Source organism: Lytechinus variegatus, chromosome 4, assembly GCF_018143015.1.
Source record: "Lytechinus variegatus isolate NC3 chromosome 4, Lvar_3.0, whole genome shotgun sequence".
NCBI lineage: Eukaryota > Metazoa > Echinodermata > Echinoidea > Temnopleuroida > Toxopneustidae > Lytechinus > Lytechinus variegatus.
Window position 1 is genome coordinate 18,699,311 of NC_054743.1, and position 18,776 is coordinate 18,718,086.

The following is an 18,776-nucleotide window of genomic DNA, read 5'->3' on the forward strand; positions in this document are numbered from 1 at the left end:
ATGACCATAACCGCCACCACCACCACCAACCACCATCGTCGTCATCATCACCATCATCATTATCATCATCATCATCATCATCATCATCATTATCATCATCATCCACCACGGTGAATGGGAAAGTGGATGTTCATTAGATATTTATAGAGGTGTAAACATAGGGTTTAACCCTTTTTAAATTTCTTATGCTTTTGTGTTGTCTCGTCACAATCCATCAGGCATAGTCTTTCAGCATTCATTTTATAAAGGTTCTAATAATTATGGTATTCAGATAGTGTTTTGAAAATTCATTCTTAGTAGAAAACGATTCTCGTATCCAGACATTTTCACTTGGAACACTATATTTGCAGCCATATAGTGATCAATGTGATTTTTTTTGTGATCTGTCATCCTGCCGGTATACATAAGCGACGGAAGCGGGGGAGACGGGGGGGGGGGACGTGTGCCCCCCCCTACATTTTTTTTTGATAACCTTTTTTTTTTTTTTTTTTGCTTGTCAATTTTTTCCTGCGTCCCCCCCTAAATTCACATGGACCCCCTGAAACGTATGTTGTCCCCCCTAAAATTTAGGTTGATGACCTTTTTTTTTTTTTTTTTTTGCTTGCTTGTCAAAATTTTTTTGGGCACTTGTCCAATTTTTTACATGTGTCCATCCAAAAATTTCAGGTGGACACCCCCTAATTTTTTTGGCTTCCGCCGCCAATGCCGGTATATGATCATGATGATCGTGATTATTAATAATAGACAACTCTAACAATTAATAAAGAGGCTACTACCGGACAGGTACGTAGAATTCGCGATATGATTTTTTTTACTAATGATCATACAAAATAAGCTATTACCTTTTACGCAACTATTATATATAGAACATATCAATAATTCCTCTCACCTGCCGGTCAAATAAAAAAAAATCAAGATGATTCTGTTTTTTTTTCATACAAATATTGTTGCCACAGGGAAATCTACATTCTCTTGTCTGGAGTTTTCAGTCCACCAAAAGTACATCTTTCGCAGAATGTTTTTCATTCCCAGTTGTACAAATTGATCACATCTCATTTGAGAATAGATGTATGTATATGCGATTATTATTTCTTTCCCAAGTTATTCGTATGCAGGTAGAATGACGACTCTAATTGTTTTAAAGTTATTGGTTAACATTGGTTTGACTTTTTAAAAATCTGAGCTACAAGGTCACACTTGTCACCTGTGTGTGTGATATGTTACAAATATGAAGCCCAGAAAAAATTGCGTTCGAAAATAATTATTTAGTGCTTCAAAAATGGAAATATAAAGTGACCGGAAACACCAACTTATTTCATCCCATACACTTATGTGTACTATATAGGTGTCTATAAGACGCCTATTTATAAAATCGGGGTTTGCCTTGTAGTTTTAGCTTTTCATTCTCAATAATGGTTGTTTTCAGGGTTTATTAGTTCTAGTACATGCACTTGTACACATGTTTCATCTTGGTTTGATTTTTTTTTAAATCGGCTGCTCACAAAGTTAAACAATACCTTTAAGTAGAACTTGTCCATGTTTAACAATGCGATCTTATCTTATACAATGCTGCTAGAAAGTGCCATATGAATTTGTCATCAAACGAAATACCTTTGTATTTCATATATACACTGTTGTTAGACTTGAAAAGGAGAGATATTTTAGCATGTACTAGTGGCTTAAAATTTGAATTTATATTTTGATTAATGACTAACGAAGGAATCAAACTTAAGATGAATCTGGCCGTATTAAACTGTATCCAACTAGCATCAGTTGCATTCAGGTTTAAAAAGAAATGACACTAAACAAGTAATTATTGTTCTAAAGACCAGTATATCAGTACTACTTAGTCTTATTTTTACGTAATTTGTTTTTCTTTTGATGTACATGATGTAAGATTTTTTTTAACCCTCATTTCTTGGATAAAGAATAGCATTATGCGTAGAACCGAAATCATTTCTTAGCTTCTGACCAGTGCATGAAAAGTGCATTACTTTTAGAAATTTCGATGTTATGAATTAATAATTCGTAACGTGACTGATGGTTCATTTCGTAATGGAAATTCGTCATGTAGTGAATTAAAAGCTTAATCAAATGATTCGAAGAATCGTAGCATTGAATACAATAGTTTTGTAGATTTATCACGCTTATTATTACCAATGTTTGGACATCTTTGATATCAAATTCTTACCTCAAGGGTAATTGTGAATAAGTGGTGTATATAATTCTTCTATTTTGATATTTCGAATCTTCTGTCATAATTTATGGACATATGTATTTCATTCGATGTATTGAAAGCATAGTGTAAAGTTGATTATTTGTTGTGTGTAAACCTGTAATCACGTCCGGTATAGATATCTATTCATAAGAATATTTTATTTGTTAAAATTTGTTTAAAAAATCTATCGACTTCCGTGAGGGGAATCGAATCTGTTAGGTGGTACGCAACAGCATGATACTGGGCGTTCTACCTCCGAAGCCCGACGGATTTCAAAGATTGTATAGCAGTGGCCCTCAGGGGCATCGAAGGGGGGGGGGGCTAATATTTTTCATTGATGAAAAACAGGAAGAAATTAGTATGACCAAAAGAAACGAAAAATAATCCAGCTTCGTCTTCTGTTTATGGTCTAATTACAGTATAACTTAATATTATTTGCAAAATAGAATATTTCCTTGGGATTATTTCCCTATCACCGTGATCATTCCTGTTTAGATACCCTGGGGCAGCCCCCGGCAGTCCGCCCCTCTAATTCAGATGTAATTTGATTCATATTGCTTTGCAAGAATTCATACAACTCATAATTTTAAACATGTGAAGATATGTTCAGAACAGTAACGTCTTACAGTAGTGTAGTGAGCCAAAAACCTTAAGAGGGTAGGACATGGCGCAAGGGGCAAAATTTCTTTAAAAAAGCTGCAAGCGAGCGAGCAAAAATGGTAAAATTGTTAGTGCAAAATATGAATTTGTAATATATTTTGAAATAATTCTCAGAAAATAATATCATTCCCTTTCATATTCCTTGTCTTTCCTTTCTTACCTTATTATCTTGTTCGTGAAAATATTTGGGATCTATTTCCCCCGAATGGCGCCAAATTTACGGCAGTGATGATTGTGAAAGAAGAGTAATAAATTTGCCTCTTCAAGAACGTGATGAATACTGTCATTTTTTTAACGATTGATCTTTTTATGGTATTTTGATATCCTAACTATGTGCTTTCTTAAGGATGTGTACAAATTGTTTTGTATATCATTATTCGTAATGACACCAGGTTACCTAAATGGATGTCAAAACTAGGTATGAATTTTTATTTCTTAACGATGTTCGTTATCTGTCCTTTGGCATGGTAAAATTCTAGCCGTATTTCATATTTTATGGTTGTATGGTTTTTGTGATGAAAAGTGGCTTTATTTTTAAACAGAATGATATACTATTGTGAAGGTACTATGATATATGTATGTTGCTTGGTCTCAATAATTTAGCTATGCCCATTAAGTCGATATTTTGTTCGTATGATTATTAGACTAATTAAGAATAATTTATAAAACATGCTAATTCGAAGAACTGAGAAAAAATATTGATATATACTATATACAGTATGTAACGTATCTGCTACATTGTTACTTACGAGACAGCAATTATTGATATTTGAATGCCAATATAATATAGAAAATTTGTGTTTTCGAATAAGGCTTTCATTCTGCAGCGAATTGGGTCGGGATACTTGCATAAATATTAGGGAGCTTTTAGATTTGAGGCACTTAGATTGGGTAAAAACTGTGTAAGAAAGAAATGGAGAGTTAATACATGAAATACGTAATGTGAAGTTCGTGAAGTTAGCACTACTTGGTTCAATGTTTTGATTATGAATGTTTAAATGTATTTTTACTTGAAATATCTATCGAATAAAGATGAAATGAGTAGAAAATCTGCACCTGTCTATTTGTTTCCAATGAATTTTTATATTTAAATGGATTAAATTAAGTAAAGCGTGTAGTATTATAAGGTGACTTTGGAAAAACCATGGACCATGGAAAAATTAAACATCACTATATGGTTCACTCAAAGGTATAGCGCCCCCTCTCTGTCTCTTGGAAAACTTTCTGACGTAGTGAATATATTTGCAAATGAAGCAAAGTACGGATGTACTGTATATGGTTATTTGTCATATCCTCCAGTGCGGCAGGACGATTCTAAAAATATTATACAATTGAAATTTACACAGTTTGCATAAAGGGAAAATACTTCTCTCATTAATTAAACTTTAATTTGCATCATTCCCCCTCTTTCTTTTCACCTCTTGTTCATTTTTTGAGTGTACTGTTCTGTTTGGTTCTTGATATATCTCTCTCCCTTACGTGATTTGATTCAGTTTCTCTCCATTCTTTTATTCTCCCTCGATATACCCCTTTTCCCTATATTGTCTTTCTTCTTCCTCTTTCTTCTTCTCCTTCTTCTTCTTCCTTCTTCTTCTCCTTCTTGTTTTTCTTCTTCCCATTAATCTTTTCTTTTTCTCCTCCTTCTTCTTCTTCTCCTTCTTCCTCTTCTTTACCTTCCTCTTCTTCTTTTCCTTATTTTTTTCCTATTTTTATTCTTGTTCTTTTTTTTTAAATCTCTCCTTATTATGTTCATTCACTTTGCCTGTTTCCTCTAATGTTTTAAAGGACTTAATTTATGGTTTTAGTCCTTAGAGAAAGGAATTGCAAGAAAAAAACTGCTTTTGGGGGATCATTACAATAGATCGAGATTTTTAAAGAACTGTCAATTTGGATTTCTCCATAAACTAAGAATGGATTAAGGCACGCGAAACTGAGGTATACTTAAACAGAGTTACATGCCCCTAACACTTAACTCTATGGGCATACTTTTCACAAGGATTTGTCAAAATACAAATTGACCAATAAGTTGGTGAATATTACCGTTATTTTATACCAAGGTACAACCCCATCCACAAAGAAAACGGAAAAAAGAACAAATGTGATTTCAAGTTCAGTGTTGACCTTTTGGTGACGGTGTGTAAACTCAGCATACGTTTTAGAGCAAGAAAACGCAATCAAAATGTTGCCGCCAACACCAACACCAATAGGCCGCGCGGACTGGCGCTGAATCCCCTATTGTCAGTTGATTCTGTCTTTATTTGGTCAGAGTATATTTACCAAAAAATTCGACATTTTGACAAATTTTTTTAAAAATTGAATCATGGACCCTACTTCTTAATGTAGTGGGTCCATGGTTGAAGAGTGTAGCATGTTGGATTTCTACATGTACATGTTTCATCACGCGATGGCGCACTCGTCATGTCTTAGGACATGCAGAGGCTAAGAAAAATATATATGCATGTATCTGGTAGTGGGTTCCGGCACCAGGTTTTGATTAATACAGTCACGAAACTAAATTCATTTTATTTTAAGAGTGATATCAAAATACATTCATATGCATCAGAGAAAACCAATTAAAACAGATATAGCTTGATATTCATGTTTATTCATTTTAACCACACAGCTGCAATCCAACGTGAATACATTATAAACGGAATGGCATTTCAGTATCGTGATCATATACGAAAAAGAAAAAAAAAACTAAAACAAATTGAACTTAGTTCAATAAGAATTTGGGCTTGGAAGGCTTTATATCCATGTATAACTTATACATGCTAACATACTTATTTAGTTTCAAAAGCATAGTCCAGCTACGATGCAAAGTAACATGCCTGATATTCTGAATGCGATCATACATGTATATTATTTTTAAGGGCCATACTACCAAGCTCTAAAATCGAATTCTAATTAAAATGTAGGGAAGAAAATGAGATCATTGTTAGGTGCGCGCCCATTTTCATATACTTAAAAGAAATAATGAGGAGGTGGTGGTGGCGGCAACTTAATGAATTTGGGGAAAAGCATGATCTACCAAACCTGTATGCTAAATTGAAATTATTGGTAAGAATTTTTACTAGTCTCATCTAATTTAGAAGTAATTAATGATCCAACACAAACGCTTCTTAACCCCCTTTCTTCTTTTTCTTTTTATCTTTCTTCTTGTTCTTCTTTTTCTTCTTCACCCCTTTTCAATTCTTTTCACTTTGAATTCCCTCTTTTTTTACTTTCACTACTATTACTACTGGTATTACTACTACTTCTCCTTATGCTACTACTACTACTACTACTACTACTACTACTACTACTACTACTACTACTACTACTACTACTACTACTACTACTACTTCTACTTCTACTTCTGCTCTTCTAATACTCCTCCTACTACTACTAATACTTCCTCTACTAATAATATTTCTCAGTACCACAATAAAAACTACAAATAATACTTACCGTTGTATTGCACCATTCATTTATGAAAGTGTTAAATGTAAAAAGCATACAGCTAAAAGCCCACTTCCTCCTCCGCCTCTTCTTCTTCTCTTCTTCCTCTTTTTCTTCTTTTGTTTTCTTCTTCTTCTTCTTTTCTTCTTCCTCCTCTTCTTCTTTTTCTTCTTCTTCTTCTTTTCTTCTTCTCTTCTTCCTTTTCTGTTTCTTTTTATTCTTCTTCTTTTCTTCTTCTTCCTCCTCTTCTTCTTTTTCTTCTTCTTCTTATTTTTCTTCTTCTCCTATTCTTCTTCTTCCCCTCCTCCTCTTCTTATTCTTCGTCTCCTACTTCTCATATACGATACTGCTGCTGCTATTACTACTTTTGCTGCTGCTACTCTACTACTACTACCACTTCTATACTGCTTACGATCAGTAGTGCTGCTGCTTTTTTAATTACAACTCATTTTATAAACATTTTCCATGCTATCCGATAACCATTGATAAAACAAATAAGACAATTATGGAGTATTTCGTAGAAGCATATGCTCTACCAGTGCTAGTACAACTTCAATTCTAAATGATATATCGTTTTGACTCTGATACGTATCTGATTATGCATTTGAAAAGGGCCTTCGTAACCACCACCACCACATTGTTCTACGTTGCGAATTATCGAGGGTATCTGGTAAAAATTCTACTGCCACAAACGTTTTCTACAAAATAATGCTCATGCATGCCACTGATGCTACTACAACACACTATTTCTACAGTATATATTACTACTACACTCTAAAAAATGAAGTGCTAATTCAGCTCTTAAAGAGCGTGTACAGTGACTGCACTTCGGAGTGCTGATTTTCCTCGTTCAAATTTGAACTAGACAAAACAGCACTCCGAAGTGCAGTCACTATACACGCTCTTTAAGAGCTGAATTAGCACTTCATTTTTTAGAGTGTATCACTTTATCATATTTCTATTAGTTATTCTACTCTTTTTAAGACTTTGGAATGTTGTTTCATATGGATAATGTTACAATTTTTTGTCATTAATACTTACTATTACCTTACACCTCTGCTTGGAAGCGTACTACATATCAACCTTTGTTTGAAACCATGTAGTACAGCTGGGCAATTTACATATATACTGCAATTCAATATAAAATTATTTCCATTACGTTTCAAAGTTAAGCACATTAAACACGGATGTGAAGTGGAAGCAAGCAATCCTTTGTTCTAAAGAATACCAATAAATAATGGAAGACATAATCATAAACCTCACCGATTCTGAAACAAACTCGAAAATTCCAGAAACAATCGCCACGAGTAAATAAAATCAAATCACAACGTATGAAATATTATACAGAACACATACATGGCATACACATTATAACAAATAAAAATATCATTAGACTACTTTGTAGTTTGGAGTCATGTGGTAATGTATCCCGAAGACGATCATCCGTGATTACATCAATAAACATTAGTTAAAAAGGAATTCAAATTCAAAGAAAAGGGGAACATGATACAGAAATCGCGTAAAAGACTTAACATTTAACAGTATGAAACAGATACGACATTTCTTTGTAATTACAAAGATAGCAAAGCACTGCAAAATATCAAGGGTATATTGGTTTTCATTTTCATTAACAATAATACTTTTCCATAATAATACTCAATTCATGATCAAGTCATGATCAAGTAATAATGCAAACATGTATTTTTATGATAACATACGCGATTGTTCATCGGTGGCAAGCATGACAAGAACTATCAATTACCATGAATTTAATGGTTTTTACTTCATTTTAATGAAATTTACCAATTAGATTTGAATTAATTTCATTTATAACTATGCAAGCCAGCAGCTGCATGTAGTGTGATGGATTTACATCTCGTCAGCGTCTTCTTCATCCTCTCCTGTGCCGGAATCTACACCGACCTCTTCATAATCCTTCTCCAGAGCTGCTAGATCCTCCCTCGCCTCTGCAAACTCTCCTTCTTCCATGCCCTCACTAACGTACCAATGGACAAAGGCCCGCTTGGCGTACATCAGATCGAACTTGTGGTCGAGACGAGCCCAAGCTTCAGCGATGGCCGTGGTGTTGCTCAGCATGCAGACGGCACGTTGAACCTTCGCGAGATCGCCACCAGGGACCACGGTGGGTGGCTGGTAGTTGATACCGACCTTGAAGCCAGTTGGACACCAGTCGACGAATTGGATGTTGCGCTTTGTCTTGATGATTGCTATGGCAGAGTTTACATCTTTAGGAACCACATCACCTCGATATAGAAGACAACAGGCCATGTATTTACCACGGCGGGGATCACACTTCACCATCTGTTGATTCGGCTCAAAGCAAGCATTGGTGATCTCAGCCACATTCAGCTGCTCATGGATTGCTTTGGTTGTCGAGATCACTGGAGCATAGGTGGCCAGTGGGAAGTGGATCCGAGGATATGGCACCAAGTTGGTCTGGAACTCTGTTAGATCAACGTTGAGGGCGCCATCGAATCGTAGAGACGCCGTAATGGAAGAAACAATTTGTCCAATAAGACGATTGAGATTTGTGTAAGAGGGACGCTCGATGTCAAGATTAGTGCGACAGATATCGTAGATGGCTTCGTTGTCGACCATGAAAGCACAATCAGAATGCTCAAGGGTGTTGTGAGTGGTCAAGACTGCATTGTATGGCTCTACAACTGCTGTCGAGACCTGAGGAGCAGGATAGATAGAGAACTGAAGCTTAGACTTCTTACCGTAGTCAACGGAGAGACGTTCCATCAACAGCGAGGCAAAGCCAGACCCAGTACCGCCTCCGAAACTATGGAAGATCAGGAATCCCTGCAATCCAGTGCACTGATCAGCCTGAAATAAGGGATAAAACATTTGAAAAAGAGTAAAGTTATCCCTTTTATTGAAAGCAAATCTTATATAATTAAAAGAGTTTTGCTCAATGGCGTTATAATTGTTCACAGTAATTGATCCTTGTCAGTGTTTCTCGGTTTTGCATCCACTATCTTTTGTCTGTGTAAAAATGAATTCGAGCTCCATGACCATGAATGTTTTAGCAAGATGACATGTTTCATCAGTTCTTTTTATTCAATTCAAACCGTTAACATGGTTAAGACAAATTAAAGCAGATGTTGTTATCTCTAGAAACATCTTGAAAATATTTACAATATAAACACAATCACAATTATACAACTGGCGACAAAGAATGTTTTACATTGTACTTTCGTTTTATTTGCTTACCAATTTCCTGATCCTATCGAGGACAATGTCAATGATTTCCTTGCCGACAGTGTAGTGACCACGGGCGTAGTTGTTAGCAGCATCCTCCTTTCCGGTGATCATCTGTTCAGGATGGAACAGCTTCTTGTACGACCCATGACGGATTTCATCTGGATTAGGGGAAGCATAATACGAGGGAACGATGAAGCCAAAGTGAATAGAAGGGAGATGGAGATAGAAATGCAATGCTGCAATTACTCGCAGCATCTTAGACCCTTCGGAAATTTGCAAATTCTTCGTGGTCAATGGCCAACACCCAATCGCAAACACCACAAGGTAAGGCAATCACAAGCACCGGTGGCATTGGCGCTAAGAAACTAGCATTTTCTCTTCAAAGATTGACAATTTCCTTTATTTCTTTCAGATTTGTTTGGTTTTATTCGATTGACTTTATTTGTTTCCTTTTTGCTAATGATTTTTGAAAATGTCGAATTAATTTGATCTAGAAAACACAGCATTTCAAATCTAAATTATATGATATCAATGCATGGAGGATCATATATTGTTTCTTTGGAACCTGGAAAAATCGAAAGTTTTTAAAGTGCTTATAGAAAGTGCAGACCTAGTGGTTAAATAGGAATATATTATATGGAAAATATGCAAATAGATCCCAAGAAATTATGCATCACTGACTTTGATCTACAGAATTCTTGCTTGCGACGCTATAGAGGTCGAAACGGATTGATATTTACAACAAAAGTAATGTCCGATGAATATCAAACTTACCAACCACGGTGGGTTCGAGGTCAACGAACACGGCTCGAGGAACATGTTTGCCCTTGGATGTCTCGCTGAAGAAGGTACTGAAGGAATCATCACCTCTGCCATTGTTATCAGTCTTTTCGGTTATGAGACCATCAGGTTGTATGCCATGCTCGAGACAATACAACTCCCAACAAGCATTCCCAATCTGAACTCCGGCTTGGCCGACATGGACTGAGATACACTCACGCTGAAAGATAGGACGGACATGTAGATTATTATGACCAATCAAGGTTCGTTGGTAGCGTTTATAGAATAATTGACAATTACGGGAAGCAGAATTGAAATAAAATATAAAAATAACCTTGATTGATCACTACATCTGCACAAAATAACAAATGTGGTAACATTATTTTGCACCTTCATTTTAGCATAAAAAATTAAGTCGTACTGTTGGTGGGGGTGGGGGGTACATAATGAAAATATGTAAAGGTAAATGCTGGTAAGGATGGCGTAATAGGGCGTGTGCGTATCTGATGTGGGTGTGTCCGTGTGAGTTTTAATCTCCAATGGAGGACATATCATATCAAAATTGAGGACACCCCAGGTCTGTCTGTGGATTATCCTCGATTAGATAGATAGTGCAAAAGAATGATGGTAGTGTGTGGGTGGAAAGGATTGGGAGGGTGCGTGCATGTATGAAAAACGGGGACAGAAATATTGGATAGTATGTGCGGTGTGTGCGCGTGTGTGGCAGAGATAATGTACAATATATATATCATGTACAGATAAAGGTAGAGATAAAGACACGCAAACACACACACACACCCACTCTTACACGCTAACACACCCCATACCACACAAATAACTTGAAATTTGAAATACAACAAATAAAACAGCGAAAATAGAAGAATAAATCGCAGCCAAGCAATAGTATACACACTAAGAAAAAAAAGAAAGACGGGGAGTTGTAGAAAAGGAATAGAAAGAGTGGGAAATTGAAGAAAAGGAAAGAAAAACGAAAAAACAAAGTTTAAGAGAGAGAGAGTGAGATGAAGTATGAGAGAAAATTAAATAGAGAGAAAGAGAGGGAGAGTGTTGAAAAGAATAAATTTTCTTTCATACTGAATTCTAGCAAAGAAGATCTGTTATCTTATAAGATAGAAAAAAATGCATCACACAAATCAAAAGAGGGATTCTGTTGGGAAATTGCAGAAATAATGATATGAATACAACATGTCTGTCATGAATTATTCCTTGTTGAATCAGAAGAGGTATGATTGAGCTTCTCAATATGGGACGAGGAGGAGACAAAAATCATTCAACTGATTAATCATCAGGGAGCATCCTTTCCTTACGAAATGAAGATGAGGAAATATATGAGTCACGTTTGGTGGATAAGGCAAAGGGTAAAGCATGATAAGAGGCTTCAGTGTCTGGTGGAGGCAAACGGTGCGAGGATGGAGGGGGGGGGGGATGGGGGGGGGGGGGTTGGCGAATAATGAACACTATCTGCGACGCCATGAGTCAGAATGACATGGTGGTAGTCATTCCCGTAAGCATGTGAGCAAGTAATGCTCACCATGGTGCAAATGAGCATGGACCTACTGTGTCATGAGTAAAACGCTCTCAAATTCAAGGAATTAGAACAAGAAATTTGTATAATTACAGATACATTTTGATAATTTCTTTTGTTTCATTCGAAAAAAATGAAGACGATTGTTTAATGCTACTTTGAGGTTACCCAAATAGGTAGAGAAGTGAGCAATATTAATAAATCATTGTGTTTATTGTGTTTATTCAGGAGAATTCAAATTCTATTCTATTGTTGTTGTGTTTTGTGTTTATTTTCCTTGAAGCGCCATGAGCACCGAAAGGTGAACCTGTGCGCTATATAAGTAGCCACCATTATTATTATTATTATTATTATTATTATCATTCTTATAAGGTACATCATATTAGCAACTGTAATTCTTAGCAGCTAAAACTACAGTATTCACAGAGGGGTATGGGACAATCAGTTTGTGCACTCTAGTAAATAAGGTTCAAGATTTTACATGTATCTTTCATATTCGACGGTAACGTATTTACCAAATGAAGTGACGAATATGGATTGACGAACGAATAAAACACAAAAGAATAGAAAATACATAGATCAGAATGGAGTGACTCATGCTAAAGTGAATTAGACACACCAAATTATTATTTTTAATAGAGAAATGACTTTCCCAACTGTTAAGGAAATCGAGATTGCTGAAGTTTCGGGAGCGAAGATAACTCTCACAGTGTGCACAACCTGGGAATAAATTTAACGAGAGGGGTGAAAACCAGTAAAAGTCGTCACCATAGTCCCAAAGGGAAACATTGAAATGAAGACACATCTGGCGGAGAGACGTAAATGTATATTTTGTTGATAAGTTTCCCTTTTTTAGTACGAACATCGACCTTTGCAAACGCCACAACTGTTTTCATTTGAAAAGAAAACTTAAATAATCTCAATGACAAGCACTCTTTTTTAAATTTCTGATCAATTTGTAACGGGCGTACACGATGAAACTAGCGGCTGGCTCAGAATATGATATATTATTAGAGATAGATATTGATAGATCGATACAAACAAGCAAGCAAGTACGTACGGACGCCCCATAATTTATACCTTTTATTTTTAAAAAATAATGCTGGTATGTAGGTCCTAACAATCCAATCAAACTGAAGTGAAAGAAAATTTGATGCAAATTATTACATTTAAAAATACAATCAATAAGGAACACGATTTTGGTGATGTTTATACTCATTTATTATTTTGTACAGATTGTAAAAATCTTTAAATTTTTATTCTTGTATTTTCTATTATTCTATTTATATTTATTTCAATAATCTATTCTTTATTACTGTGGCTATTTCAACGATAAAAATATCAGTAATGATAATAGTAATAATAATACTAATAATAATGATGATTATTATTATCATCATTATCATTATTATAATAATAATTACTATTATCATTTTCACTATTACTATTTCTAGTAGCGGCATTATTCCTAATGTTATTCATATATGGGGGGCCGGGGGGTGGTGCGGGCTTGATCGACCCCCACTAGTACACATGTGATTGGTAAACCATAACGTTGGCCCAGAGTGAAAAAAAAACTTCACCTGCCCCCCCCCCATTACTCTACATTGTATGTACCCTCCTCCGAGTTGAGTAGAGACTGGGCCTAATGTATTTGCACTTTGCATATTTATCAAGCGTGTCTTGATGATCTAGTCTCGGCGTAACGTATCGATGCGTCACAGTTAACACAGCGGACATCATTTTGTTTTTCTTCCTAAGTCTCTTGTTGACCGTTGAGCAGTTATTCGTTTTGTAAACCAAACTGTTTTATAAATTCGTATCTCGCTTTGCTCACTTGTACACCATTAAGCCCTCTTTTCAAATTTGACACCCGAATTACGTGAAGATGCTTCGAATACATTAAAGATAATAAACATAAACTCAGATCGAAATATTATCATGGAACAAACCAGTAAAGACATCTATATAAGGTGATAAGAAATGTTGAAAATTATGCATGCAAGTATTAATGTTTGCAGTAGTATTTTGGAAAATCGCCGCTATACTTGAAATTCAAATACACTGAACACCGAAATAAAAGTATAAGATTACACACAAATGTTCTGCTCGAACTGCCCACTGTTTAGTTCCAATATTTAAATATAAGGGTATCTGAAAAATAAAAAAAATTACAGGAAGAATTTCTTTATGATATTCCTTTCAGTAAGATGAAAAACTCGAAAATTTAACAGAGAGTTTTTCTTCTTTCCTATCTTTAAAGGATTTCCCATTTAACCTAATGAGATCGTTACAATCATTTCACCACTACCCCACTCTCTCTTTCATGGGAGGGGGGGGGGAGGGTGAAACTTATATTCTTGAAGAGAGGCGGGCATGGCGGGTATGTGTCCCGATTCCTGAATGTTCTTTATTGCAGACAACAAGATGTTCTTGAGGCATTTTAAATGAAATGTTGATGACTCATGTAACGTCATGCTGACTTGGTTTACCCTAAGGGATATTCGTCTGACTGACTAGCCAGAATAATCACCATCCCTTACTCGTAAATTGTTTTCTATCATGTGATTCAAATATCCATGCACATGAATCCAGTAAAATATCTATAATATCTTTATTTTATTGATTGGAAACATATTTATTCAGGAGAACACAAGATTAGTATATAGAAACACTGTTTCATATAAAGGTCCTGAAAGGTTTAAGAGCTTACATATAAAAAGATAAATCTTTCTTACAAAAATTCACTTTCATTTCTTCGCAATAAAACATGTGCAAAGGACATTAAGATATGTACTAAGTTGGTCCATTGTAGGTGTGTAATCTTTTTTCATATTAGGCAGGTAAGGTGTTTTGAATTCTTTTATTAATGGTGTTAGTTCAAGGGGAAAAAAGAACATGTCATTTGTGAAATGTAATGGTTGGAATAAACACACTATGTATTGATTTGAAGCATAAAAAAGAGAAAAACAAGGCTAATGCCACTGTGAAAAGAAAAGAAAGGGAACGAAAGTGACCTAAATAAAAGGAATGCAAAAATAAATATTTTAACAAACGGCACAAAAGTCTTGGGAAGAAATACTAGAATATACGAATTATCTTATATAAACTCCATCACAGTTTTGATGATAGCAAAGAGGCAACTATCGTGGTTCAAACCGAAACGAGCACATCCCTGCAGGGCAGGCAAATATCAAGATTATCACAAACATCCCTGTTTTGAGGGACGCCAACCGCACTCAATAACCGTACAAGAAATCACATAGATGGGGATAAAGCAGATAAACTCCCCGTGGCGCCTCTAAAGGAAAATGTCAGCACCAATTTACATATCTGATGCAGACGATTTAATTACATTCAGGTATATCAGGTGTGTTGACCCGTGTTCTTGTATGGCTTGGATTTCGCACATAAGCATTCTCAGTTTAGATCGAGCGATACCCCAAGATGAATTCATATTCTTATATTCAATAATATCGGATTATTCGTGTAAGCATATTGCTGGCTTCTATTTTTTTGCAGAGCATGACATTAATTGGTATCTAACAGGTCTAAGCATTGGGGTGCTCTTACACAGATCTTTTTATCGTAATGTGAAGAATAAGCGGTCCAAAAATTGTCGATATTATCATTATTATGTAATCAGTTTGATTTCATTTAGTTTTTAATTGTATATATTAATTTCATTCAGTTCAAATCATAAAAGTAATGGTACATTGCAAAATGTCAAATGAAATACTGTTCATAAAGACACATAATTATTCATGATACAGGATATTGTACAAAACATATTTCGAGTATTATACGAAATCAATCGATAAGTAAATCTTTTTCCGTTTTCTGTAAAAAAAATCGAATGGGATAACCAGGACGACATTAAAGTTTTGCAGTGTCCAATTGAAGGGGGATGACTCACTGATTAAATAATTTGTCAATGACTGTAATTGCATTTACAGAAAGAACAGGAGAGACAGATTGTTGATGAGACACATCATAACATTTTTTAGCATCCTCTACTACTCAAACAAATATAAATTAAATCCATTCAACAATATGAATAATATTTTATCCAAATAATCGAAATGATAAAACAATCAGTTATCATAGAAATGTAAGAATGAAAAAAAAAATTAATGATAATGTTTTAAGGATCATGGCTATTCTCAAAACCACAATAGAAGACAAATATTGAAATGTTGTGATTTCCTGTCTATTATAATTGAGAGTATTACTAGGGTTTTTTTAAAGCAAACGAACTCAACCCAGTTTATGAGGAGATGGGTAGATGGGGTTATGTTATTCAATCTTATTCAGACCATTAATGGGTAATGATATTTCAAATAATAATTGTATCCCCATATGAAGGAAATTGTGATTGAGATTTAACAGTGCTCGTAATACAATGACGGTAGAAGCAGTGGCGTAATGAGTCAAAAATTTTGAGGGGGCTAGATACGGCGTATAAGGTAAAATTTATTAAAAATTTGCGAGCGAGCAAAAATGTTCGAAATTTTTAATTAAAAAAAGATCAAATTTTGTGATACGTATTGACATGCTATTCAGAAATTTATATAACAATTTACCCTTCACTGTTTCCTTTTCTTTTCTTTCCTTTCCTTTTTTTGCTTGATCGTGAAAGCCTCCCTCCCCAATCTGTACGCCAGTAGGTATTAGAAGAAGACTGCAAATAGTAATCATTGCAAGCAACCTTACATGAAAGAGGACGGTTGCACGATTTCTCTCCGGCAAGAGCCACACCTAAATGAATAATGCATTAGCATACATGCACGTGGGCTAAAGCCTTATTGCATGCAGAGAAACCACTGCACATACACGTGCGTCAATCTATTACCCGTAAACGTGTCCGAAACATTACTGTCTTGTAGTAAAATAGATATCGTTTCTTGAAAATCTTTTTTACAAAATTAAAATCATTGATCAAATGAAATAACATTCAACTCCAATAACAAGGAATAAGATGGAATCATACCTCAATGTTTGTGAGGTCAATTAAAAAAATTATTGTATATAGGCAGTATCCTGATGGATGCTTAAACGGAGAATTAAATTAAACATTTGAATATATTTAATGATTGCCCTCTAATGTATACGTATCGATAGTGATGTATACAAAATAGAGCTATAAAAATGTTAAAGATGTATTTACTTACCATTATGTTTTATTTACTATCTACTGAAGATGTGAATACACCGATAAAAACTCGAGCAGTCTGGTCTTTAGCCTCAAAACACCAAATTCCGATCATATGAAATAATGAAATTAAATAAATTGTCACCGTCTTGTGGATTACGAATGCAGAAATATAAATATTGGCCAGGAATCTCAAGAAAGCTGCGATGGCTCGAGAGAGACAGGCAAGACAGAAATGGCGGGAATAGGGAACGATCCGCTGTATAATTTCACATGCCGACAACGCAGACAATGCGCACGAATAGATATCACGTGATCTCTATAAAACTCCCGATTACGCATCGTATCAAAATTGTATTAGGAAAATCCTTTTCTCTCTTAGTTTTGTAAATCTCTGTTAATAGCTACTATCTCTTTGACATACTTGACAGGTCATTTGCTATCAAAGTGTTCCATTCAAGAAAAAGATAATTGACATTTTTCATTCAGCTAAGCAAAGCACTTTATTGACAAATTTGAATATTGTTCTCTTATATAATATTTCATTGGATATAATAAACATCATTGTTTTTTATAATCATTTTACTAAAATCAACTTTGTGGCACTTGAAATTTCACATGCTTAACCTCATTGTATAGCAGTTAATGACGAACGGACATGCTGAGACTTGGTTTTGTTCAGCCTATCAGCATGACAGACCATAGGATAATTGGCAACGCTGAAAATACTGAAAAGTTTCCAGATATACGATCCTTATCAATACTAAAGAAACTTTTTCACAAAGATAGTAAAACACGAGTTGCAATAGGGACACTTGCACTGTAAACAATGAAGTGCTATTTAACATCTACAGTGCTTTTATAGTGACCGCACCACGAGTGCTGATTTTCTAGTTCAAATTTAAACTAGAAAATCAGCACTCGTAGTGCAGTCACTATACAAGCACTGTAGGTGCTAAATTAGCACTTCATTTTTTTACAGTGTGGCAAGTATGACGAGACATTTAAAAGTGAGTTTTTAACACAGTGGCAATGTCTGTCGTAAAGTTGTAGTCCGCCTCCATCACCATTGTTTCTTCCGTTGTTCTGTTTAATTATTTCCGATGACGCATGGCCACTGCCCTTGAGTATATGTTTTTGATGCAGGTCTACATAAAGAAGAAGAAGATGAAGAAGAATAGCAAATCGGCCCCTCCCCCCAAAATGGACTGCTCTCTATCAACAAGACCCCCCTCTCTCCCTTACATACGCACACACACCCCACACCCTCACATACAACTATACAAACAAACTCATACCGGATATTCATACTCATACATTCAAACGTCGCTAAAAAGATGGAATATATTTACAAGAAATTTCTGGTATGAATATCAGAGACTGGAAATCTATGTCGTAGAGAATCCATGTCCATGGATCACAGGAGACTTAATTTCTTTAATGAATACTCGTGACCTTTTGCACAAGAAAGCCACAACTTTGAACAGCCAAGTGATATGGACTGCATATAGGCGTCTGCGAAATGTTATTACTCATAAAATCAAGGAAGCAAAAAGTGAATTTATACAGTTACAGATAAACAATAACGCTGGAAACTCTGGCGCAATCTGGACAGTTCTTAAAAGCATTTGTAAAAATAATAAGAATAATAAAATATGCCTGGAAGTAAATGAAAGTATTATATCTGATGCAGATGAAGTCGCCAGATACTTGAACGATTATTTTGTTGAGTCTGTCGAAAAAATTGCAAA

The 18,776-nt window shown here is 35.2% G+C and overlaps 1 protein-coding gene across 1 annotated transcript; it reads right to left on the reverse strand.

Annotated features, from left to right (window-relative positions):
• Positions 1–8,095: 8,095 nt before the first annotated feature.
• On the reverse strand, positions 8,096–17,272 carry LOC121413566 (tubulin alpha-2 chain-like). The gene is made up of 4 exons (XM_041606427.1): positions 17,045–17,272; positions 10,322–10,547; positions 9,557–9,705; positions 8,096–9,169 (listed from the first exon to the last, which is right to left on the reverse strand). The coding sequence occupies exons 1-4, from the start codon at positions 17,045–17,047 to the stop codon at positions 8,189–8,191; spliced, it is 1,359 nt and encodes a 452-aa protein (XP_041462361.1). The 5' UTR covers positions 17,048–17,272; the 3' UTR covers positions 8,096–8,188.
• Between the last annotated feature and the right edge of the window lie 1,504 nt (positions 17,273–18,776).